The sequence below is a fragment of the Arvicola amphibius genome, chromosome 3, assembly GCF_903992535.2.
Source record: "Arvicola amphibius chromosome 3, mArvAmp1.2, whole genome shotgun sequence".
Classification (NCBI taxonomy): Eukaryota; Metazoa; Chordata; class Mammalia; order Rodentia; family Cricetidae; genus Arvicola; species Arvicola amphibius.
The window spans coordinates 87,250,567-87,277,568 of NC_052049.1; the positions used below are offsets into that span (position 1 = coordinate 87,250,567).

At 37.5% G+C, this 27,002-nt stretch overlaps 1 protein-coding gene across 1 annotated transcript in view; it reads right to left on the minus strand.

Annotated features, from left to right (window-relative positions):
- Window positions 1-27,002, minus strand: part of Naalad2 (N-acetylated alpha-linked acidic dipeptidase 2) — a 48,937-nt gene that overhangs the window by 17,186 nt on the left and 4,749 nt on the right. Inside the window, exons 4-15 of the mRNA XM_038323441.1 lie at window positions 25,706-25,892; window positions 23,938-24,039; window positions 22,432-22,557; window positions 19,920-20,106; window positions 14,749-14,842; window positions 13,784-13,882; window positions 8,566-8,651; window positions 8,146-8,265; window positions 7,961-8,043; window positions 5,496-5,559; window positions 4,445-4,512; window positions 560-651 (exon numbers count right to left, since the gene is read on the minus strand). Of these exons, the coding sequence (XP_038179369.1) occupies window positions 560-651; window positions 4,445-4,512; window positions 5,496-5,559; window positions 7,961-8,043; window positions 8,146-8,265; window positions 8,566-8,651; window positions 13,784-13,882; window positions 14,749-14,842; window positions 19,920-20,106; window positions 22,432-22,557; window positions 23,938-24,039; window positions 25,706-25,892 (1,308 nt within the window). The remainder of the gene's footprint in view (window positions 1-559; window positions 652-4,444; window positions 4,513-5,495; window positions 5,560-7,960; window positions 8,044-8,145; window positions 8,266-8,565; window positions 8,652-13,783; window positions 13,883-14,748; window positions 14,843-19,919; window positions 20,107-22,431; window positions 22,558-23,937; window positions 24,040-25,705; window positions 25,893-27,002) is intronic.

Below are 27,002 nucleotides of genomic sequence, written 5' to 3' on the forward strand. Positions count from 1 at the left end.
CATTTATATTTTACATCATTATCACATGAAGTTATGCTATTATTTAAAGCATATACTACATATCTAAAATTACATTTCTGTAAAGATGCCAAATAATGACTAATAAATAGCAAAATCATTGTAAAATTTATTTTACTCATATTTATATGCATATATCTGCATGTATATACAAGGATTTCAGGTGCCTACAGAATCCAGAAGAGGCTATTGAATCTCCTGGAGCTGGTGACAGATGGTTGTAAGCCACCTGACATTGGTGCTGGGAATTGAACTTGAGTCCTATGGTAGAGCAGCAAGTACTCTTAATTGCCAAGTTATTTCTCAATCCCCACAAAATCAGTTTAGTTGAAAATTTTCAAAAATATATCTATCTATGTTACACTGAACACTAAAAATGCGTCTGAGCTGACTAGTAAGCCTAACAGAAACTGACTGGACAGCTTTATTGAATTTATTTACATTATTTTGAGCTCTGTAAGAATTGCAAGTTTGGAGGAGCAAGGGAAAAGGAACAATCTATATTTATCTCAGGGTAGAAAAGCTACATATGTTAATTTACCTAGGAAAAACTTTATTTTCAGGTGAAGGGTCTTTTTCTAGCCAGCTTTCATAAAGTGATTTGCTTTCAAAACCATCATCAGGGCTGGAGATCTAGAAAAAGAAACAGTGGGCATCAGGAATGGAAGCAAATGCGAAACCAATATAACTCCATCTGCACATTAGTATTAATTTCTGTTGCTCTCTGCGCATGCATACATCATGTTCACTTGCATAAAATAGTATATTTTGCAGCTCCTAAGAAAAGGACAGAACTAGCATAAATTCTACATTTATGATGACTGTTGTTGGTAATGTTGCCAACTACCTAAAAAGGGGGATTTCCTTTTTTTTTTATTAATAACATTTTAAAGGAAAGTTTTAAATTGTTTCCGGTAAAGATACTGGAGAAAATGTAGATAATTTCTATAATAAATTGCCTTTATCCAAGCAGATGTATCCTACTTTTGCTGGAAAAGAAGTCAGGAATAGTGAGAATAATTATTTATATTTTTAAATTATTATTTTATGTTTAAGCAAAGCTGGATTTTCTTAATGTGAGGAAATGGAAACCTTTATACACTGGTACAGTCACTATGGAAATCAATGTGGCGCTTTTTCAAAATAAAAATAGATCTTCATATGACTCAGCTATACCACTTCTGCACATACACCCAAAAAGCTAACAATAGAGACACTTGAACATTCGTGGTCATTACTGTATTCTTCACAATTGTTAGGTAATGGAATCACAATAGTTAGGAAATGGAATCAAACAAGATGTCCATCAACTGAAATGTAGGTAAGTAAAATGTGTCACATTTATACAATGCAATTCTATTTAGTACCAAATAAAAATGAAATTTGTAGGAAAATGGGTAGAGTTGGGGGTAATGTTTACTGAGGTATCTCAAATGCTATGTGTTCTTTTTTATATATGTGTCATACCTTGTAATTTAATTTTGTATTTAACTTGGAATGTCGATAGATAGCAGAAAATTATAAAGGGAATATGGGGTTAGGGGAGAGTTCTAAAGATGGGTGGATAGTAGAACTCATGTGGTATGAGAGTGGAAGGGGAAAGGATGGTGAAATTTAAGTGAGATTATGGGGAGGATTAGTAACAATGTAAGAAGTCATGCGGAAGCCTGTTGAGCTAACTAAAAACATTTTTTTTTTAATGAAAAGAGTTTATGGGTGGTGAGTTGGCTCAACAGCTAAAGGTATTTGGTCCAATGCCTAAAAGTTGAATGGAATTCCCAGGACCTACATAGTAGGAGAAAACTGTTTCCTACCACACACACACACACACACACACACACACACACACACACACACACACACACACACTTTCATTTTTAAGACTGTGGGCTGAAAAGTGGCTCAGCAGTTAAGAAGCACTTGCTTCTCTTTTTTATGTTTTTTTTAAATTGTTTTAATTGAGCTATATATTTTTCTCTGCTCCCCTTCTCTCTCCTCCCCTCCCCTACTACCCTCTTCCATGATCACCATGCTCCCAACTTATTCAGGAGATCTTGTCTTTTTCTACTTCCCGTGTAATTGGATCCATGTATGTCTCTCTTGGGTTCCTCTTTGTTGTCTAGGTTCTCTTAGATTGTACTGTGTATGGTGCTAGGGAAATAAAGCTATCCATAGTCTTATGTAGCTGTGAACCTGAAAGGCTGATTTATTTGAGTGCTTGGTCCCCAGTTGGTGGAACTGTTTAAGGATTAGGAGGTATGGAGGAGGTATCTCACTAGGGGCACACTTTAAGATTTCAAAGGCTATGCCATTCTATTTACATCTCTCTCTGCCTTCTGCTTAGAGGTCAGGATGTAAGTTCTCAGCTATTGCTTCTATGCCATGCCTACCTGCCTGCTGACTGCTGCCTGCTGCCCTTCATGATAGTCACAGGCTCACCCTCTGAAACTGTAAGTCCCCAATAAACTCATTATTCTATAAGTTTCTTTGATCATGATATCTCTTAATCACAATAGAAAAGTAACTAAGATGTGGAGGATGGAAGAAATTGTAATAATCTGTCTACAGGAAGGTGAAGGAGTCACTTTAGTTACCCAGTCTTTGCATGACCATAAATAATAAGTATATGTCTTTTCACAAGATGCACAAATAATAACTTCTACTTACTGGTTCCAAAGGTCTTAGCACCCCTGAGATCAAAGAGAGTAGCCATTTTTCAAATACAGTACAGATCATAAAAAAACATATTCTGTAGTATTGCCCCATAATGATTCTCTTTACACTTGCTTTTAGGAAAGAAACTATTTTGAGACGTTCCAATAACAGAATATGGAAGCTGGGCAGTGGTGGCACATGCCTTTAATCCCAGCACTCAGGAGGCAGAGGCAGGCGGATCTCTGCAGATTTCAGTGAGTTTGAGGCCAGCTGGGTCTACAAGAGCTAGTTCCAGGACAGGCTCCATAGCTACAGGAAACCCTGCCTGATAAACAAAAACAAAAAAACAGAAACAAAACAAAAAAGCAAGGAAATAAGTTTATTCAAGAGGGTAAGAACACCAACAAAAGGAAAAAAAGAAATATAGTAAGCACTTTTGCTTGATACAAAAACCTGTTTTTAGAAACACTAGCAGTAAGCAGAAAGGTAGGGCAAGCTTACAGAGATTAGGAAACAAAACCTGCATTAGAGTCACACTCACCTCTTACTTTTCACTAATGCTGATCTTAAAGCAGCAAACAGTTCTACAAGCAAATTCTTTGGTTTTAAAGATTCATTTTATTTTTATTAATGTGATACTTTTGTTGGTGTCTGTGTGTGTGTGTGTGTGTGTGTGTGTGCGCGCGCATGTGCGTGCACACGCGTGTGCGCGGTTCCCATGCACCATGTGTTTCAGGTGCCCAAGGACGTTGAAAAGGGTATCGGATTCCTTGAGCTGGAATTACAGGCAGTTGTAAGACACCTGACTGGGTGCTGGGACCCAAGCTTGTCCTCTGGACGATCTGAAAGATCCGCGGTGCTCTCAGCCACTAGTCTGCCTCTGCAGCACTTCTCTAAGTAAATTCTATGATGGAGGACTGCTCAGAGTGTACAGATATTGGGAGCACACTATCTGATTTTACTCTGGGATTCAATGTGCTTTAGTTCTCATGAGTACGTAATATGTATAATTAGTTTAATATTTATGGTGTTTTTGTGTAATCACCAGTTGGAGACTTACTCCCTCCCCTTAGGCCTTTGGACTGACTACTCTCCACTCAACCCACTAAGTTGATATACAATGAAATGTCTGGCAATAGAGACCAAAATGATTTCTGCATTGCTATATTTCTGAATTCCTTGGCTTATTTTTAATACTTTATTTCTTAACATCCTGACAATTAGGTTACATAGTCAAGTGTATATGATAAATTTTGTTTTAGCTGCTACTTATTTGAGTCATCAATTGATGTAGGAGTGTTCCTATCTATCTACTGTTTCATTGGTTAATTAATAAAGAAACTGCTTGGCCGGATAGGTTAGAACATAGGTGGGTGGAGTAGACAGAACAGGATGCTGGGAGTGAGGCAGATGCCTTGGGCAATTGCCCTGCCAGCCAGCTACCAGGTCAGACATGCTGAATCTTTCCCGGTAAGACACCACTCGTGTTGTTACAGAGATTATTAGAAATGGGTTAAGCAAGATGTGAGAATTAGATAATAAGAGGCTGAAACTAATGGACCAGCCGGTGTTTAAATGAATACTATTTGTGTTGTTATTTTGAGGCATAAGCTAGCCAGGCGGCCGGGAGCCAGGTGGGACGAAAAGCAGGCCTGCCCACAGCTCCTCGCTACAATCAATGTTCTGACAACTTAAAAACAAATGTATCTAATCATGCCAGAAATGTGTTACCCATTCATCATAAAATAGTAAGCCAGGAGTCCTCGTTTACCTCTTTTGCCACTTTATACACCAACTGGTAAAGAAGAGGAGTACAGTCAACTCGTAGAGTGTAATTGCCTGAAGGATAAACCAAGCACAAAGGTCATATTTCATACTACCAAATGAGTCCATTTATGTTTAATTGCACTTTATATTTCAAATATAATGTAACCGTCTAATTCAAAATGTTCCTGAGAAGTGGAGAGGCTGCAGTGCATTGATTAAACAGATGAAGCGATGGTGAACTGTGGTGGCTGACGTGGCAGCTCCCAGTCATCAGCCAATTTTCCTGTAGCACCATCTCTCGGGGGACAATGTCAAGGAACGCATTAAGACCACAGAATTCATTCTTCATTCTTTCATTGTTTTAGATCAATGTATTAGAAAGCAATATACATGTTGTAACAGCTTCAGGGACAATAAACAAAAATGCACAAAAACCACTGACAGCTAAATAAAATGTGTCAATTCAAAAAAACAGCTTCAATAGTGGAAATATTATTTTATTTTTCAAGGAAATGTTTTATTAAGAAAATATTTCTGTATGAGACATTCTTCTGAAATACTCCAGCCAAATTTCTCTAATTCATCCACAAGAAAAATGTGGTGAATGTTAGGCCTTTAATCACAATCCAAGGCAAGCAAAGATAAACCAAAGATAGATCAAAAAAAATTAGGAGTCATAGCTCAATTGTGAGTCATAATGATCAATATTAATTATTTTTTCCTGTAGTAAAACTAAAAGCTAACTTATTACTGAATAGCCTTATCTAAATATAAGATTTGAGATACTACTAATAATTTATAGACTTAAGAAAGTAATTAGCCAAAAAACACTGGGGAGGGGCGCTAAGGTGCACTCCTATAATCCTAGTGTTTAGCAGGTAAATGTGGGAAGATGAGGAGTTCGAGGTCAAGGCCACCAACACAACTGAGACTTATCTCAAGACAGAAAAAAAAAGTTCAAACAAACAAAAGAATAGCATACCAACTAGAAACAAAATTACTAAAAACGGAATTTACTTTTTGAACGTCGTATTTCAAAATAAAATAAGATGCACCTTCTATAGATGAATCTGAGTTGATGTAAGCAATGCTTCTCTCCTGTAAGATCTTTGTGTTCTCCTGCAGTTGAATCAAAGTTGTTAGTATGCAGTTTTTACTGCTTTGAAAATATATAAATAAAAGTAACCACAAAAATCTCCTGGAAAATGATCTGTTGGCATTTATAAGTCAAATGCAGTATCTGCCTGTGACCACAAACGTGTAGAAAATTCTGATGACTGCTTAATTGATGATAGCAATAAAAATTAAAACAAGAAAATGAAAATGTTATGAAGCTGTGTACTAAAAGCAAAAAGCCCAGGAAAGGTATTTTTAGGTGTAATTCCTTCATTCACTATATCAAAATAAGCTAAGGTGAGGGTCCAAACTTTGGTAGTTCTCTATAAAATCTGTTGAATCTCAACTGTTCAAAGTGAGGCCTGAAACTCTTTTCTAACAGGTGTCCTTAGAAATTGATCCTTATAGCCACTGAAGCTTGAGATCCACTAAGTAGAGTATAAGAGTGAAAAACACAGAAAAGTCCACTTATCTATATTTATAAAAATCTATAGAGAAGTAAAGGAATAAAATAAAGAAAAAGCCTATTCTCTGTGCTAGTGTTCTGGGCTGAAGGAAAGCAAGCACCAGTGTTTAGCTAGTCCATCTTCCTGACTGTGGATTTAATGTGGTCAGTTGCTTCTCAGATACGTCCTCACTACTTTGCTGCCATGATGGGTTGTACCTTTGAACTACAGGCAGAATAATCCCTTCGTACCTTGAGTTGCTTTTCTCAGGCACTTTGTACCAACAAGATATGATTGCCTTGATTATAGTCAAAGTCTCTATTACAGCATTTGCAGGATCTCATTGTGTACCCCTGGCTAGCCTCAAACTATAGATCTTCCTGCCTCTGCCATCTGAGTGCCAGGAATTAAAGTTTGCATCACCATACATAATTCCTTATATGTTTTCAGAAAAGTTAAATGTGGTATTGAATATGACAACATATTCTGTAGAAAATTGTTGTGGAATATAATTTTATCTAGACAAAGATATGTTACATTTATGCTGCAGAATATTGCTTTAACGGTGTAAAGGTGTTACATTTATTTATGCTGCATTTGTTTAATGATGTAAGGATGTGTGTTTAATTATGTAAAGATGTTTGTTTCACCTTGCCTGTCTAAGGTATCTGGTTGGTCTAATAAAGAGTTGGGCAGCAATATCTAGTCAGAGAAAAGGATAGGGAAGGCTGCTGGGCAGAGAGAATAAACAGGAGGAGAAGTCTAGGCTCGAGAGAGAAGAACATAAAGAGGAGGAAGGAGAGAACAACGGGTACACCCAGGGCCAACCAGGCAGCTGCCAACCAGCACACTCAAGAAGCAGTGAAAGTAAGATAGACAGAAGTGAGAAAAGTAAAAAGTCCAAGGCAAAAGACAGATAAAGAGAAACAGGTTAATTTCAGTCAAAAGAGACGAGCCTAAGCTGGGCTGAGCATTCAAAACTAATAAGTCTCTGTGCCATGATTTGGGAGCTGGTTAATGGCCCAAAAGAAAAAGCCTGGTACAGAAAACTTGGAAGAAAGTTGAAATTATTTCTAACTCACTTGTGTTACCAATGCAAATTTACTATTGAAAATCTTATATTTCTTTGATTTTTATTTTGAATCTCTAAAATTGAAGGAATAAGAAGTCAAACATTCTAAAAAGAAATTACTTTGATGGATACTATTTAATCAATCTAAATTAATGCTCTACCTTCAAATTTCATATTTATGGTACCAGTATCAAAATGAAACTTTATAATGTAAATATAAACAACAAAGCTAAGTGATATCAGATAAGTAGCTATACGTGATTTTGCTTCATATTTTATAGTTATGTAAAAGGGAATGAGTCAGGAGAAAAGCGTTTTGTAAACTATACAGACATGCATAGAACACACCAATAACATTTATGCTTGTATGTGACAGATGATAGAAAGCAAGCACCACAAAGTGTAGCAACGGTATGAAAATGTGTGCTTGCTTTCCACACATAAGAACTTAGACATTACCAACAGAGGAGAACTGGAAAGGAGAAAGATGGTGTGTAGGAAAGGCTCTTTAAGAGGTAAGAGCCTGTAAGAAAGAAAAAAAATAGACAACACTGTGAAATAGTAAGTTAAGCTACTTTACTAAATTTACAGAATTATCATTTTATATTTAACAATCAAAGCACATTACTGCGATGAAAGGTAAAAAGATCAACAGCTTGCAGATTCTGATTATTTTCTGAGTTTAGTGACTTTGTTTTTGCAATACAAATGCAAAAAAAATTAATGAAATATCTTGATAATAAATAGGTTTAGCATAAAAAGTGACTCGGCTGTGCCAAATAGATTTGAGAGAAAAAACAAATTCTATGTCTTACATTCCCTTGAGTCATTCTCTATTAGGTAAGAGAATCTACACAGTATCACAAGTACCTTCACTGTTACTTACTTCAGCCCATTCGGTTGAACCCAGCAGCCCAAACTCCTCTGCATCCCAGCTGGTAAAAATAATAGTTCTCCTAGGTCTCCAGCCTGTAATCATGTTAGTAAACACGGTTTAATATACCTACCTACAGGGACAGGAACATAAGCAAGTGTCTTTCAGTCAGCAGCTATCTGAGAAATGCTAGTTACCTCGATTCATCAGTTTTCCAAAACTTTGGGCAATCTCTTGCAAAACTGCAGTCCCCGTGGTAGGGTCAATCCCTCCAAACACCCAGGAGTCACGATGACCTCCCAGAATGACATACCTATCTGGACAAGAATGTGTTCCAAAAGCTTCAGCTTGCACACATTACAGGCTTTAGTCATTTATGTAAGTAAATGAAACTTTCTCCTGCCTGAGCTACCTCCACAGAAGACAAACAACAGTGTAAAGGAAAATCTTTTAAAGTGGAAATATCCTTTCCCTGAATTTCACTTTCAAATCAGCCAGAAAAAACATGTTATTAACAGAATTTCATCTTTCCTTAATCTTCATTAAAAGAAAATGTCTTTAGATTTTTAATGACTCACTAGGTTCCAGAGACCCTCTGATAGTTTCTAATGACTCACCAGGTTCCAGAGACCCTCTGATAGTTCCAATCACATTGTAAATCCTTGTGATTCTGTTAATGTTACTGACATGCATTCTAACTTTCCTAGAATTGTATAAAGAATAGGTTAGTTCAATGAAGGATTGCATTTAGTTTTTTTGTTTAACATTTTATTGTGAAAAATCTCAAAATTACAGAAAACTATACACTAGAACAGTGAATTCTCATATCTTTACTACCTCAATAATTGGACTATTTAAAACACTTGTGAAGCGTCATTATAATTTATTCCTGTGCATTTAGGCATGTACCTTAACATCAACTTTAAATACCAATAGTTTGTGTTTTTCTTCATAGCTGTATTACTCATTCTTACTTTTAACTGAAAATATTCTATTAAATGCCTTAAAGTACTAATTTTAAAACTTTATATGCTCACTACACAGGAGCAACTGTTTGCTATATACTAACTGAAAAGACAAACATTGTTTGAGCATCTGTTTTTATAAATCCCTGCATAGCACAGTGACGTCTAAATCGGTAACAGATCACACGTGATAATATCCCAAAAAGTACACAGGAATTAGAAGGATCTATTAACACGGCACCTGCTGTGATGCCATCGTATAATGTATTACTTGCGTATTTGTGGTGATAGAATGGGAACAGACATTATATTGCCAGCCATAAATGGAGAGCAATGTGTTGTGATGGGAGCGCCGGGTTGCGTTCTGCCACCCGGCCAGCTTTACACCCGGAATAATTACACAGAAACTGTATTCTTTTAAACACTGCCTGGCCCATTAGTTTCAGCCTCTTATTGGCTAATTCTCACATCTTGCTTTAACCCATATTTAGTAATCTGTAGCACCACGATGGGTGGCTTACCAGGAGAGATCTTAACCTGCATCTGTCTCAGAGAGGAGAGGCATGGCGTCTGCCTGAGACATCTGTCTGACTCTGCTTTCTTTCTCCCACAATTCTGTTCTGTCTACTCTGCCTACCTAATTTTATGTCCTATCGAAGGGCCAAGGCAGTTTCTTTATTAACCAATGAAAGTAACACATAGACAGATGACCCTCCTCCATCAGCAACGCACTTCTGTACAACGCATAGTGTACTTTCATTATTCATTTAAAGTGTGCTTGCACTTACTAAAAAAGAGTTTCCTCTAAGACAGACTACCCAGTTAGGCTAACGGTAGCCTCATTCTTCTTGTTTACAGAATCCCAGTGGCATCAAGAAGTCACTTTTGAGTCCCCAGGGAGACCTCACTCTCTCTGAGGAGTGCATGGGGGAAGGTGGGGGGGGGGAGGGAGAGGGAACTAAGATTGGTATGTAAAATAAAAAAGGATTGTTTATAACAGATTTTTTTAAGTCCCATTCAGTGACTGAGGTATGTATAAGCACACTCTGGTGTTCCGGCAATGACATATTTCTCAAAACACATCTTCCTGGTAAGGGACACATTATTACAATAATACTTGCTGTTCATTAACTTTTGTCATGACTGAAAGCGGTCTATAAATATATTACTTAAAACTAACCTGAGAACTTACTGAAAAAAATATTATGAATTCTATTGTTAAATAAGAATTTAGGCCAGGTGGTGGTGGCTCATGCCTTTAATCCCAGCACTCAGGAGTCAGAGGTAGGCGGATCTCAATGAGTTCAAGGCCAGCCTGGTCTACAAGAGCTAGTTCCAGGATAGGCTCCAAAGCTACAGAGAAACCCTGTCTTGAAACTCCCTCCCTCCCCCCGAAAAAAGAATTTAGAATGTTGTACTAAGTGCACAACTACATACTGAAACTTCCCTGGGCCATCCATTTTGATTCTGATTTGGGCTAAACTTTAATATTCCTTCATGATTTTAACCAATTTAAAAGCAAAGGCAAGTTTGGTCAAACTCAGCCAGACTTCCTCCATCTCAAAGGCAATACACACTATATGAATTCCAGAAGGACATGAATAAATATTGAGCTTTTCCATGGGAACAGAAAACAAGACTTTGTTTTCTCTAGTTCAAAAAAGATATATAATTTGTTATCCATGATGGAAGGAAGGAAACAGCTCCCAAAGCTTGAACAATATGAAATGCATGCAGATTCTGCCATCCTCCTAAAATTTTTCTAAATACATAAGTAATCCTAAGAATAATTAATACATAATTCAGCTAAACATTCCATCAAGAGCAAAACCAATCAACAAGTGAGGTTTTTAAAATGCATTAAGCAAAAAAATGTATTTTGCTACTGCAAAGTAAACACAAGAAGGAGATGGGGAAGGCTTAATGGTGGAGCCACTAACTGACAAAAGAAAACCCCAGGTTCAGTTTTAGCAACAAAACACCAACTGCTACAATGCAGAAACATTTTCAGCATCTTCCTGTAACTAAGAGCTTAAAGTCATGGGGTACTTTGTGTACTAGCTAGTGTTCATTGAGTATTTGTCAAATGCATTAACACACTCCTATCGGGAAGAGTAGAAAAGACTCAGCTCACTTATCACGGTCTCCTGTATCTTTTGTTTCATTTCATTATATAACTAGACTGCTTTATGCATCTCTGGAGAGACAGGCTGAATAAACATGCAGAATCATGACAAAACACAATTCACAGTAGAGTCATATTTAGTATACATTCATTTAGGATCGCTCACCACTGTAAAAGCAAATTTTACTGTAATTGTGTTCATCTCAGAGTTCCTAATACGCTGATTTGATGTATATAAATATATGTGTGTATATGTATCCTTGAACCAATTTTGCTGTTGTTGTATTTTTTCTTTGTTTTTCAAGACAGGGTTTCTCTGTTTTGCTTTGCAGTTTGTCCTGGAACTCGCTCTGTAGACCAGGCTGGTCTTGAACTCACAGAGATCCACCTGACTCTGCCTCTGCCTCCCAAGAGCTGGGATTAAAGGCATGTGCCACCACCACCCAGCTTCTTTGAACCAATTTTAACACCAATCCTGGTTCCTTTATTAGCTAACAAGTCTAGTGAAAGATAGAATAAATTCTATCCATACCTGTCCAACAGTTATCACTTTAAATTACTCTTTATTAGTTTTGGAGGTCCTGCTGAGATGTGCTATGACTTCATCTTACAGGAACAATGTGGACAGTTAAAATTCCATTATGTTAGCTATCTGTATATCTAGGTTTAATTTTGCTCTAGTGTTTTTGTGTTTATTTCTATTTCCATTTTTGTTAGGAACAAATTATTCTTCGTTGATACCAGCAATATGAGGAAGTATCTTTATGTCTTGTCATTTGATAGTCTCCCTAAATGGACAAATAATTATCAAGACCTTTGTGAGGTGAAGGAGAAGAAAGAATCTCTCAAAGCTTTGCTGTTATTGCTTACTATGTATCAATCCATTTTGAACTCAAATCACAACAATGATGGACAGTGTTGGGTAGCCAGACCTACACTCTCTACTTCTTATGCTTTCTGAGTTTAATCTGTTTTTTAGAATATGTGCTTTATTCATGTATTTGTGCATGTGTATGGAAGGGGCAAGGAGGCCAGAGGAGGGAGGAGGGAATTTTAGATCCCTCAAGAGCTGGAGTTACAGACATTCTGGGAGAGAGCATAGTCACTGGGAACTGGACTGACCACTAGTCCTCTTAACGCCCAAGTCATCGCTCCGGTAAACTCACAGAAATTATCAACGCATTTTCTCCATGTCTGTCTAATTCTACTCATAAATTAAAAACAAATAAACGTTACCTTGTAAAACTATGCTATCTTTCTCTCTCTGAAGAATGTAAGTAAAATAGATAATAAATTTTCTAATCGAAGGAACATTGCTCTGATTGAATTATGGAGATTATTAAGCCCTTATGTCACTCAAATTCTAAAATTTTATAAAAGTAAGAAAACGAAACTTGTTTCAATTTAGCTTATCTGAAACAAGCCAATTCTAACAATAAAAACATATTCTAATTATCAAAGTTCACATAGATAGGTAAATTATTAGCAATCAAGACTGACTGAGCAATGTGGGTTTAAAAAAAATAAAAAGCTATCTTTATCCTTTCTGGTTTATCAGCACTAACATTTCCCTTTGCCCAGTCTTTCCAGTATATCAGACTTCCCACCATGGTCTGTGTTTCTATAACTACGTTACCTGCCTGCTTTTTCTCAACCCATCAGGCACATATGATCACTCCACTGCAACAGTTCTGTGTTTAAAAACGATACTAATTATATTAGGCAATGGTGACACATGCCTTTAATCCCAGCACTTAAGAGGATCTCTGAGTTCAAGGTCAACCTGGTCTTCAGAGCAAGTTCCAGTACAGCCAGGGCTACACAAAGAAACCCTGTCTTGAGTAGAAAAAGACAAGAGCTCCTGAGTAAACAGGAAGTGAGGGGATCATAGGAGAGAGAAGGGGAGGAGGGAGGGAGGGAGAAGGGAGGGATGCAGAGAAAAATATATAGCACAATAAAAATATTTTTTAAAAAAGGGAGCCGGGCGGTGGTGGCGCATGCCTTTAATCCCAGCACTCGGGAGGCAGAGGCAGGTGGATCTTTGTGAGTTCGAGGCCAGTCTGGTCTACAAGAGCTAGTTCCAGGACAGGCTCCAGAGCTACAGAGAAACCCTGTCTCAAAAAGCAAAAAAATAAAATAAAATAAAATAAAATAAAATAAAAAAATAAAAAAGGAAAAAACCAAATATTTTAATTCAATTCAAATATTTACTTAGAAATAATGTAACACTGACCATTTTCTTATTTTAATAAATTTGGTTTATTTCAAAAAAGAAACCCTGTCTTGAAAAGAAAATAGCAATACTATTTATAATGAAACATCTCTTGAGGATTATTGAGCTGTTGACCAACACGGTTTCCTCATTTTGACTCCTTTATGCCATCGAGTAAAGGCTCAATAACCGAGGGCCCCTTTCTCTCTGCCCTTCCGCTTCTCTCGGGTGAACCACCATAAAAAAGCGGATTTAAAACTTGAGTTGAAAGTGGAAGCTAAAGAAGACAACACTGCTTGAAATGTTACAAGCCTAAGCTCAAACATGGTCATATTTCATCTAATAATACAATGTCATGACTGAATAATTCAGTAGTTAATTCTGTAAGTCCTTCTGAGTTGATATAAAATGATCAGTTGCTCACTTGTGACAAGGAAAACAGGAAAAGCATACCTTATCTGGCAGAGCACGAGCCTGACATTTTTTCTGTTAAAAGCAAGCTCTTTTAGGCTTTTAAAGATTCACAACATTACCTGGAATATTCGCTTCCTGTAAAGCCAGGCCCGATATTGTAGCTAACATTTAGAGTTCCCTTCCAGCTATTGTCTGGGGCAGCAGTTCCTCCCAAGTTTCTGCCAAGAGCACATGAAACAACACAAAGATTGGTCTTGAGGAAATCACGAGATTGGGTATGATTCTGTAGAGTAGAACTATTCACACAGACGCCTAACCTCATGGAGCTCTCACTCTGGAAAGAGTCATAGCCTAGACAAATTAGTAACATGCAACGTGTTACTATTAAAGGTAAAGGGAAAAAAATAAAATCTGGAGGGCAGATGCATGGCAACAGCCTCTTCACACTTGACCTAGTTGGACAAGCAGGAAATTGAGGTTATTGGAAAGCGGGAACATTCATGACTGTGTTAAGAAACACCTAATTTTAAAAGCAACTACTGACTCCATTGGGGGCACCTATAAAAGGGAATTAAGTTACTGTGGTACAACCATTTAGGAAGTGGTAATTGGGAAATAGGTAATAAAATACAGAAAACATTACCAGCAAATATTAGCTCCATGATGGCTGTACTGGAGACAGAGATCTCAACCGGGACACGAGAAGCAGCACTGTTCTCGTTTTCCAGGTGAGGACACTAAATCAGACAGCAAGGACGCACCTGGTGCGAGGTCACACATCGAGTGGCTGGTGTGACTGCTTATACCATAGATGAACAGCTAATGAATACCTAAGGAAGCCTAAATATTTAAATCAGTACTTGATTTTAACATTTGGACAGAATTTCATATTTGAGAACCTCATTTGAGCAGAGAAATGTTGTATTATTATTTCTTAGTAGTTAATCTGATTGTTCTTCTCATAAAAAGTGTTCCTACTTCAGGGCTTATTTTGATATATGTTAGTTTTAACATAGTGGACTTATAGAGCAGAAAATGGAGAATGTAGGGCAAAACACACTCATCTCCAACTAAATGACTATACCGTAACAGTGTCTCTGCATCATTATATCCGATTGGATGAACGGGTATGTTTGGAATCCCTACTCCTTCTTCAACTTGAAGTCTGAAGGTGTACTCTGCAAGGATCAAGTATATAAGTGAAAACCATGGAAGAAAACAAGCAAAGACAATGGTATGCAGGAATTTCTTGTAATATTATTACAGATTTGCTATATTTGGCCAATTAAAATAAAATTAAAGGTTACCAAAAGGTCAAATTGTATTATTTAAACTGGCCTATTTGAGCCAGCAGTAAAAAATTAAGTCATTTATATTTTAAAGTAAAATCAAATCATAGAATTTATAGATTTCAAACTAAACACTTGAAATAATTTTCTTAAACTTTTTAATATTTTATTTGCTCAAAAGATATTATGAATTACTATTATAGAAACTCCAGGAAACTGTATGCTTGGAAATGTGTCTATATGTCTAAAGTCACATATAATGGGTAAAAAACAGAAAATTTATGGGATATTGATTGAGGAATAATTACATTTATCCTCAATAAATTTTCTTCAAAGCATGATTTGGAAGTGCCATCAGATTGATAATCTCCTTAGACCTGGGTATCAGGATTAAAATGGAAACCCTCATGCCATATCTGAACCAACTTAAAAATGAAAAGACATATAAAACAACAGCTCAAATATCTTTTTCTTATTATTTATTTTTATAATTGCCTATTGAAACAAAAAGTCTAACCATATTGTGGTATTTGGGGCCATAAAACATGTTCCACTAAATGCAAAAATCATACAAAGTGTATTTTTGACAATAGTGGGATTAATTATATTGGAATTAGAAATCAATATTGAAGAAAATATTTCCAAAGTTCTTGAGTATCTAAAAACCAAACAATGATTTTCTGCTAACCCACAAAAAAGCAGGTAGGCTGCCTGCAGACCTTCTCTTCTCTCTCTGGTCCCCTAGTTCGAATACCAGCTCTATAGAACACCCTTGGCAGGCCCTCCTCCCATCTCCCGTGTATCCCATAGATCTTTCCCCTTTCTAACCTTCCTCCCCCTACTGGTTGTTTTGCCCCAGACCCCAACCCCAGTGGGCACTCCCTGCTAATGGCCCTCTTCTCTTAGGGCAACAAATAGGCTGAAGGCAAGCCCACATCTGTGTTGCTGCTCTCAAGATACACCCTAGTACCAGTATAATCCCCCACTCCATAGCAGGAAACTTGCTGTAGTTTCCCTTTCCTCTCTGACCCCATTCCAGGGGAACACAAAGATCTTCATCCCTAACCCTCTTTCCCCCAACAAATTTGAGTATCCCAACATGCAACACCAGCAGGCATTCGGTGGAAACATAGCAACCTAGTAGAGCAAGGGAACAGCCCACAGTTCCAGTTCACATGACCATGTTAATTCACAGGCCACACCTGTACGTTCCCTTCAGACCTCTATTCTTTCTCTGTTCTACCAGTTTCACCCCCAGCTCTACAGCAGAACATACTTGGCAGTGTCCCCCCAACCCCTAACACTCCACCCACTCCCATCTCCAGTGGATCTCACAAATCTTTCCCCTTCTAACATTCTTACCCCCACCCCCACCCCCACACTATTGTTTTGTCCTAGATCCCAACCCAGCAGACAGCCCTACTAACCCAGGGGCCTCTCCTACCAGGAAAAGAAGGCTGGAGGCAGACTCACACCTCTCCTACTGCTCCTGAGTTTGAATCCCCCCATTTTCATCCTAAGCTTTCTATCACGAAGTCTTCTATGACTTCCCTTTCCTGTTTGACTCCATCCCCAAGGAAGAGCAAAGACCTTCTCCTCCAACCTTACTTCCCCTGCCTTGTCCCAGTATCCCAGCGTATAACACCAGCAGACTGTTCCTAAGAACACATCAGCTAGATGGGACAGGCAACACTCAGTCAACAAACTCTCTGAAAATCCAGAGAGAAAATCAAAATCAAGGATGGAAACCAAAACAACACAAATCCAGAAATCAGCACCTAGACCTATAATCAACCCAAACCCGTATGCTTAGATGCCAGCATTAAAACAGATTCAATAACAGCAAGGGCCATATGTCTCCATTAGAGCCAAGCTATTTTACTACAGCAAAACTTGAATATTCCAATACAGCTGAAACACAAGAAAAATACCTTAAAACCAACTATATGAAGATGATAAAATTCCTTAAAAATGGAAGTTAATAAATACATGAAAACAAACAGTGTGAGGAAATGAATAAATCACTTAAAGAAATCCAAGAAAACACATATCATTAAAGAAAGCAAATAAAACTGACTAAGACCAGAAAAGTGGAAATAGAATCAATATAGAAGACTTAAGATGAAGGAATTCTGGAAATAAAAAATTTTAGGAATTCAAACAGTAACTACAGAGGAAAGTTTGACCAATGGAATATAAGAGATGGAAGAGAGTTTCAGGCATTGAAGATACTATAAAAGAAATGAATACATCAATCGAAGACAAAGTTACATCTAAAAATTTCCTGATACAAAACATCCAGAAATCTGTGATACTATGAAAAGTGCAAACCTAAGAATAATAGGGATTAGAAGAAGATCTCCAGCTCAAAGGCCCAGAAAATGTCTTCAACAAAATCATAAAATAAATTTCCTTAATCTCAAGGAGATTCATACAAAGGTACAGGAAGCTTACAGAACACCAAATAAGTTGGACCAAAAAAGAAAGTTCCCCCAACCACATGAAAATCAAAACACTAATCGTACAGTACAAAGAAAGAATATTAAAAAACACAAGGGAAAACAGCCAAGTAACACATAAAGGCAGACCTATTAGAATTACATCCAAGTTCTCAGTGGATACTCTAGAAGCCAGAAGAGCCTAACCCTTGCAGACTCTTAAGAGACCAGTCCTGCCTACTATACCAGCAAAACTTTCAATCACCATAGATGGAGAAATCAAATATCATAGATATTCCATGATAGAGCCAAATCTAGCATGAAAGAAGGTACTAGATGGAAAAATCCAAACCACCAATGTTATCTACACCCATGAAAATGTAGGAAATAGTCTTATATCAGCAAAAACAAAAAAAAGGAACGCTCACACACACACGACAACCACCATCACCATCACAATCAACAACAAAGTAATAGCAATCAGCACTCACTGATCATTGATATCTCTCAATATCAATTGTCTCAATTCCCCAATGAAAAGACACAGACTAACAGACTGGATGCAAATCCTTCTGCTGCATCTAGAAAATACACATTAACAACAAGGATAAACAGTACATCAGGGTAAAGGGTTGGAAAGGGATTTTCTAAGCAAATAGATCTAACAAGAAAGCTGGTGTAACCATTTTAATATTTAAGAAAATAGACTTCAAACCAAATGTAATAAAAAGAGACAGGGAAGGACACCACATATTGTTACCTTAGGTGGGGTTTCTATTGCTGTGAAGTATAAACAGAGGAGCTTTTCTTTTGTCCCAATTATTTGGTTCCAAATAAACACAGAGACGCGTATATTAATTACAGAATGTTTGACCTATAGTTCAGGCTTATTACTAATTAACTCTTGCCACTTAACCTATTTCTGTTCATCTACATGTTTTGCCACATGACTTCGTGGTTTTACCTGTTTTCTAGCATCTTGCTTCCCTGGCAGCTGGCTCATCTCTCACTCTCTCCACTCTTCTTTCTCCCTGTCTCTCCATTTGGCTTTCCTGTCTGACTTAATTCTGCCTTGTTATAGGTCAAAGCAACTTCTTTAATAACCAATGAAAACAACACATATTCACAGTGTACAGAAAAAAAAAACACCCCATAGCAGTGAAAAGACACCATGACCACAAACACTCTTATAAAAAAAGTACTAAATTGGGGCTGGCTTACAGTTTGCAGTGGTTTGAAAGAAAATAACCCCCAAAAGGAGTGACACCATTAGGAGACCTGGCCTTGTTGGAGAAAGTGTGTCACGGTGGGGGAGGGATTTGAGGTTTCTTTTGCTCAAGTTTTCCTCAGTGTAACACTCAGTGGACTTCCTGCTGCAATCTGATAAAGATATAGCCAGCACCACATCTACCTACAGGCAACCATGTTCCCTGTCATGATGATAATGAACTGAACATCTGAAACTATAAGAAAGCCACCCCAATTAAATGTTTTCTTCATAAGAGTTTTCATGGTCAGGGTGCCTCTTCACAGCAATAAAAACCTTAACTAAGACACAGTTTCAGAGGTTTAGTCCATTATCATCATGGCGGGAATATGGCAGTACACAGGCAGACATGGTTTTGGAAAAGGAGCTGAGAGTTCAACATTTTGATCAATAGGCAGCTAGGAGTCTGTGTACCACACTGGGTGTAGCTTGAGTACATGAGACCTCAAAGCCTGCCACCACAGAGGTAGGACACACTTCCTCCAATAAAGGCATACCTACTCCAACAAGGCCATACCACCTGATAGCACTACTCCCTAAGGGCCAAACATTCAAATGTGTCTATGGGGGCCATTCCTATTTAAACCACCACATTCCACTCCCTGACCCCAAAGCAATACAACTAAATTTTTTTCTGAAAGAGAAGACTGTCCAATCTCTCCGTATCTACTCATAGTACCCAATATTTTAGCTAGAGCAATAAGACAGCTGAAAAAGATTTAGGGGATACAAATTGTAAAACAGGAAATCAAAGAATCATAATTTGAAGATGATATGATAACATATATCGGTGACCCTAAAAATTCCACCAGGGAGCTCTTACAAAGAAACTGAGAAAGAAATCAGAGAAACAATACCTTTCACAATAGCCTCAAATAATAATAAAAAAACAGCCTAAAATAATAAAAAAATTACCAAGCAAGTGAAAGACTTGTATGATAAACTTCATGTCTTTGAAGAAAGAAATTGAAGATATCAGAAGATGAAAAGATCCCCCATTCTTATGGGACAGTAGGATTAACAGAGTGAAGATGCCCATCCTATCAAGAACAATCTACAGATTCAGTGCAATCCTCATCAAAATTCCAAGATGATTCTTTACAGACCTTGGTAGTACAATTCTCAACTTCATATGGAAAAAACAAAAAACCCAGGACAGAGAAAATACTTATTTCTGAGCAGTCAGGATCCCAAAAGACATACAGTGCTTGTTTTTATATACTTAGAACAAAAGTGATCAACTAACAGATTTGCTCATAACCTTTAGCTGGATAGCCTGGCGTAAGCGGGTCACCTGCCCCATTCAGGTTTAAGACATTTCCTCTCTGTGCTGCAGTTCCAGGAAGGTTCCATCCTTTGGGATACGGCTGTACCTCAGGGGCACAGTAGTCAGCTGGGTCAGAGTACAGGATGATTCCCATGGCTCCGGCTAGCATGGCATTTTTGACCTGCAAGAGCGATGTGCAACACAATGCAGGAATGCAAAGGACTAGCTTACTTCTGCAAAAGTAGTTTAATAACTGCTTTTTGATGCTGTTGTTATATGCTTGTTATCTTTGCTTCCAAATTAATCTCCTTCATGGTAAACTTAACAAATGGTCATTTATCTTACAAAATCCTATCTCTTTTAAGAACTGTTTCTGTCATTCCCAAACCTTCAAAATTAGTCTCCTTTCTTTATACTTAATTTATATATTTCTATCATAGGACAGTTTATGATAAATTAAAATATCTTTCTAGCGTTTGTATTCCCTATTAAAACGAGAGGGTTGATGAGAATGTGAATGATGCTATAGTCTTAACCAACTACCCACAAAAATCTTGCACATCACCGAGTAAGCACTTAAATACTTACATAACCAAGCAGATTGTGAACGCTATGTAGAATAGTCATAGTGTGTTTTTCAAAAAGAACTTTGTAAGCACGTAACCATCTGGATTAAATTTGATAAGAATAGAAAACTTTATTCTGTGAGATAACTAATAACTGAATTGTTTTGCTTTGTTTTTGTTTTACAAGACAGGGTTTCTCTGTGTAACAGCCTTAGCTGTCCTAGAACTAACTCTTGTAACCTCGAACTCACAGAAATCTGCCTCCCTCTGCCCACTAAGTGCTGGGATTAAAGGTGTGCACTACCACTGCCTGGCTGAGATAACTGATTTCTTAATCATCAGAAATGTTGCAGCAAAAAGTAGGTAATTCTCATTCTTGGCTCTTTTGTATGTATTACGAAGTTAAGAAAGCACTCAGCTTTGTCAACATCTCAACTTCCTGGAAAGAAAATTAAGAAAGAACATTGAATATGAATATATATATATATATATATATCACATACATACATACATACATGTACACTTAATTTTTATGAATGTATATCACAAAAATTGGATGCAAACGTTTGAAGTATACATGGAATGTTAACAATGGAATTCTTTATAGTAGGAACGTACTGAAGCCTGGCTAAGGAAAGTATCTGTCAACAGGAGAATGATTAAATATATTATCAATTCTGAAAATACTATGTTCCTCTTTAAATGAATGAGGGACTTAATAAATAGTCATATAGAAATTACTGGTATCAGTTTGCTACTGAGATGCTCTCTCCAGTACAGACTAGGATCTTATGAAGAACTCTATGATGTCAGTGCTATTAGCATTCATATTCTGCTCAAAAGGACACTGGGAAGAGAGAGTAGGTGACAGTGAAAAGATCTAAAGATTCAGTGCCCAGACTAGTACTGACCCAAGTATGTGGAGACAGGGTCCTAGTCCCTTAACTGCTACTATATTGTATAGCTCTTAGTGTATCACCGTAGGTATGCATAGGAATAGCGGAGTGAGAACAGTGTTACAGAACACACAGTGTGTCGTGGCCTTTTTAAAATCTAATCATAATAATTGTATAAAGAGTACATATACTCAGATTTAGAATTCAAAGAATTAAATTGGGAAGGGGTGACTAAAATTGAATACGTCTAGTGATGTGAGATTTCCCTCTGTATGCTGTGATTACCATTGATAAATAAAGGAACTGCTTTGGGCCTATAGTAGAGCTATAGGGGAACAGAGTTAGGCGGGGAAAACTAAGCTGAATCCTGGGAGAAAGGAGGCAGAGTCACGAGAAGCCATGTAGCCCCACTGTAGCCATGTAACACCGGAACTTTAGCTGGTAAGGCACAGCCATGTGGTGATACACAGATTAATAGAAATGTGTTAAATTAATATGAAAGTGTTAGTCAATAAGAAGCAAGAGCTAATGGGCCAAGCCGTGATTTAATTAATAGTTTTCTGTGTGATTATTTCAGTTCAGGACAGCTGGGACAAACAAGCAGCCTCCTTCCAACAGTCTAGAAAAAATAAGTTGGGTAATACAGAGGGACAGTTCCTTTTAATTGATAGAAATTTCATTCTAATGATCTTTAAAAAGCAAATGCTACTTTTGTAACAAAAATAATGTCCTTTCCAGAATTAAAAAGTTACACCAGGCAGTGGTGGGACACGTTTGTAATCCCAGCACTTGGGAGGTAGAGGCAGGCAAATACTTGTGAGTTTCAGGTCAGCCTGGTCTACAAAGAGAGTTCCAGGATAGTCAGAGCTACATAGTGAGACCCTGTCTCAAATAAGAAAATACATATAAAGTTATATAAAATAAAGTTTTCTGTGTACCCATGAGAACAAAGTTAAGAGCAATTTTAGAGAGTGAATATAACTGACCACTTATATGTGTAGGATCCAACCTCCCCTTTTCACTCTAGAAAAAGAAACACCCTACTTTATTTCCTCGAAAGATCTTCCCATATCTTGCAATAACAATCTTCCCAGTACAGTTGATGTTCATCTCTCTTTCTAGCTTGAAGAAGTCTTCAGTACGAGCATAGTTGACATAGACAAGCTCTCCCTACAAGAGAAAGGAAAGATATGTATGCTACTGCCTTTGAGACAAAATTAAAATAATTTGTGCTTCAAAAGTCTATTGGAAGTTTTCTTTCCTTATTTGGAATTCAACAACACCGTTTTAACATTTCATAAACTTCTTTATGGAGCTAAGACATATATTAAATAGCTATTCTCCAGAAGAAAATATCAGTAGAAAACAGTCAATCCAATTTCAATAAACCCAACTATGTTTTAATTTTTATTGTCTATCTTTTTTTCATTTTTTTCTTTTACTGAAGATACTTTTTAAATACAATATATTCCAATAATGGTTTCCTCTCCTCTTTTTTTTTTTTTAAAGATTTACTTATTTATTTTGTTTACAGTGTTCTGTCTGCATGTGTGCCTACAGGCCAGAAGAGGGCACCAAATTTCATTACAGATGGTTATGAGCAACCATGTGGTTGCTGGGGATTGAACTCAGGACCTCTGGAAGAACAGTAAGTGCTCTTAACCTCTGAGCCATTTCTCCAGCCCCAGTTTCCCCTCCTCTTACTCCTTCCAGATCTTTCCCATCTCCTCTCCCATCAGGATCCTTTCTGTTTCTCCTTAGAAAACAAACAAGTATCTAAGGAATGATAATAAAGTAAAATGAGATAAAACAAAAACAAACAAATCAGAATAGGATGAAATAATCAAAAGAGAACAAGAACAAAAGAAAAATAATAAGAAATGCATATAAATGCAGATACTTGTATTCATATACACAGGAATTCAATAAACACACAAACTAGAAGCCATAGTATACATGCAAAAGACTTGTAAGATTAAAAAGAAATCTGACTTTAAATTAAGAGAAAAAGAGCCTACAAAGATGCTATTAGGTTTATTTTGTGTTGAGCATATACTTCTGGGAATGGGGGCCAACCCTAAAGAGTAGTTTGTTTCCCCAGTGAGACTTCCATGGAGAAAACCAATTTTTCATTTGTAAGTGACTATCAATTGGAAATAGCTTCTGAAATCCCAAATGTATTTAATTTCCAACCACAACATTATTTTAAGAATATCTGTAGTATGACCTACAAAAGCAGGTGGATAAAAATAATTTAAAAATCACGTTATAAACAGTGGGGAAAGCTGCTGAGAGCACCTGCTGAGAGCGCAGTTGGAGGTTTGCTTTCCGCTTCAGCAGGACTCTTAGTGCTCTTTCCTTTCATTCTTCTCCCCCTTAGGATCTTCTCTGTTATTAAAAAAATTCTAATTTTGGAAGATGCTCATAGTACTGAACATGAAACCATGAATACACCAAAATGTAGTCTGCATGTGGGGTCCCCTGGGTGGTGTTTCTCTATACTGGCTTTCACAGAACAAAAAAAGGTGTAAAGGCGTGCACGTTTTTTACCTCTGGCATGCCCTGGGCTGAAAAGGCATTATAGGGTGGTACGATGTTTGTAACATTCTCATATCCATCTGGTGGTGGTTCAAGGTATGAAGTTTTAAAAATCTAGCAAGAATTCAAACATGTCAAGTTACAGAGAATAATCTCACATCATTATCAGGCATGGTCCGTCTTGCCCCCTAAGTTACACTTAGATAAGGTTTTATAATTAAACAGATAAATTCTGCTGACAATAATGAATAAGTTTTACATCATCTTCAAAGTAATAGTCCTAAGTGATTAAGTGTTCTCTTATTAAGTGTGGAAGCAGAGTTTCAAAGGTGGCATCCGTGGGTGTAGCTTGGTGGTAGAATACTTGTGTAGCATGTTGAATTCCATCCTCAACACTGCTTAAAAGTAAGCGAGCAAAAGAAATGCTACCAGTGGTGGTGCTTTTGTGATTTCCTCCTTTGTCTTCCTGTTGGCATCTCTTGCAAAGCCCTTTTCTTTTACCATCATTTAAATGGTTACCATGTCCTATCCCTATACCGCTTCTTGGTAATTTCCTATTCCGTCCAGTGTAATTTCACTATTAAGATTGTGCCAACAAGTAACAGGCTTCTGGAGTCCGCTTTTTACATTCCTGTATTTAAGAGCCAGCTTTGATCTTCAAACTCAACATACTAAAATTGGCTTTTATCGTCTACCATGCTTACAGCTCTACATCTCCCACCTGTGAACTGTCTCACTAAGTAAGCCACCTGCACCAGGCAGTTGGGTGTGGAGAGTCAGTCATCCTGATTATTCATGAGCTTCTTCCTTGCTCAGGTCAGCCGTGAACCGTGTTGCTAATACACTCCTGATTGCTTATCAAATTCATCCTTCACCTTTATTTCTGGAAGTAGCCTAATTCAGGGCTTCGCCCTTGACTTGAACTATTACGTCACTGTTGTAACTTTGACTCCCTGCCTAGTCTACATGTGCTGTGCAGGAGCCCTCCCTAACATGCTTTGCAGTCCTACCATTTCCTTGCCTATGATTCTCAGAAGGTCTCATAGTTGAATCTTGCCATCTAACTCCTTAAGATACAATATAATTCTATGACCCGTCTCCAGAGCCTATCTATTCCTCTACCCCTTTCTGTAGTCCACTTTGCTTTCACATTATTGTAACACATAAAATCTTTAGACTCTACCAATCATACCAAAACAGGATACACATCCACGCATGCCTACTGCTTCCTCTGACTAAAACTCTCTTCCTTGCTTTAAGTTCTCATGTGGTTAAACTCGTATTCTCTTTTCTGACTCATGTATCAGTTCCTCCAGCAAGACTTTTTATCTCCTTGTTTAGGCTAAATGGCTGAACCTCAGTTCTCTCTTCCCAGTACTTACCCTACTGATTTTAAACGACATATCCTTTTGTCTGCCTCAGCTCCCTAAGCAAAGGAACTATTATGTACTAGTCTTCATTCTGGCCTAAGGAATTAGTACCATGCTTAACACAAATAGACACCGAAGAGTGCAGCATTTTATCACCATTTCTGAATTATGTGAACAGTACCACACTATCAACAAATTTATATTGGTTCTTGACTCTGCATTCCAATCAGTGAAGGAGCAAGAAACAAGCAATGAATTAGGTTGTGTGCAGCTTGCCACTGATTTGAGGACATTTTGGCTCATAGAACAGATTCCAGGCCAGCAAAAGCTAAAAAGTGAGATCCTGTCTCAAGGGCAAAATACAAACCAGGGATTTCAAGATAAGAAAACTCCCAAGAATTCCACATCACCTCAGTTCCATGGCCATCCACAATCGATACATAGTTTGCATTTGTCTCATTTGGGTAAGATAAGAGAACATCATAATGAACCAAGTTGGCTGAATCTAATCCAAATTTCTTCCACTGTGTTTGGATTTTTTTGGCAAGCAGTAAATTTTGTTCTGTTCCTGCCAGATGGGGAGCTATTGTAAAAGACCTGAAATGAGATGAATAGAATTGGAAGTTAAGGGCGTGCATCCAAACAAGGCTCCATGGCTCACCCTTCAGGCAGTCCATGTCAATTATGTATCAGACATAGAAAAATCTCAGTCGGATATACCAATTTCTTAGACACGACTCTTTAAAATAATTAAACACAACTTCAATTTTCATGTTATAGCTGGGCACGGTGGTGCACGCCTTTAATCCCAGTACTCAGGAGGCAGAAGCAGGTAGAGCTCAAGTCCAGCCTGGTCTACACAGTGAGCTCTAGGACAGTCAGAGCTACGTAGTGAGATCCTGTCTTGAAAAAAAAAATACAAAACCAAAACCAACCAACCAACCAATCTTCATGTTATGCTCCCTGCAGAAACGACAAATTCCATGGTAAACACACTAGCACGGGACCAAATGCAAGAAGACGCCCTTAAGATTGTCACCGCTCTATGACAAAGATGTAAGACCCTGATGTGTATGAATAAATGGAGGGCGTTTTGAGGGGGAAGTCTCAGCATTTGCTCAGGGACAGCCAGGTACTCTGCATTTGGCTTAGATGATTCATTCTATCAGTTGTAACAGGTATGTAGCAGTGTATTTACTTCATTGAAATTAAGGTTCATGAATTTTTGTATTCTTTAGTGCCAAAGTCTTTTTTTGTGACTTGAGAAGCACAGATCCGTCAAACTTCTTTGGGTGATATTTTCTTAGTTCTGGGTGGAAATGAGCTATAGCATTTTAATAACCCCACAAAGAGCTATTTGTAAGATTTATTTCATAAATATTGTGCTAAAGGTTTCTTCTCTTTTCTACTTACAACAGTAGAGAAAAAAATAAACATTTTTGTAAATTAGTTTTAAAGTTAACTAAAGGATGACCAAAAAAAATTAACAAAAACAAAAAAAGAAAAACAAATCCTCCATGGACATGAAGATGAATTTTCATTAGAAACTTGGCTCCAGCAATTTCACATTGCGTCTCTGTCCTCACCACCGCTCTTCCTTTCCCTTACTTTGCAAATGAGGGAGCTGAAAAAGTAGTTAATGTTTTTATAGCTAGAACCTGAAATTATAATTTTCTGATTTTGAGAAATAGTATTTTTCAGTAGTTG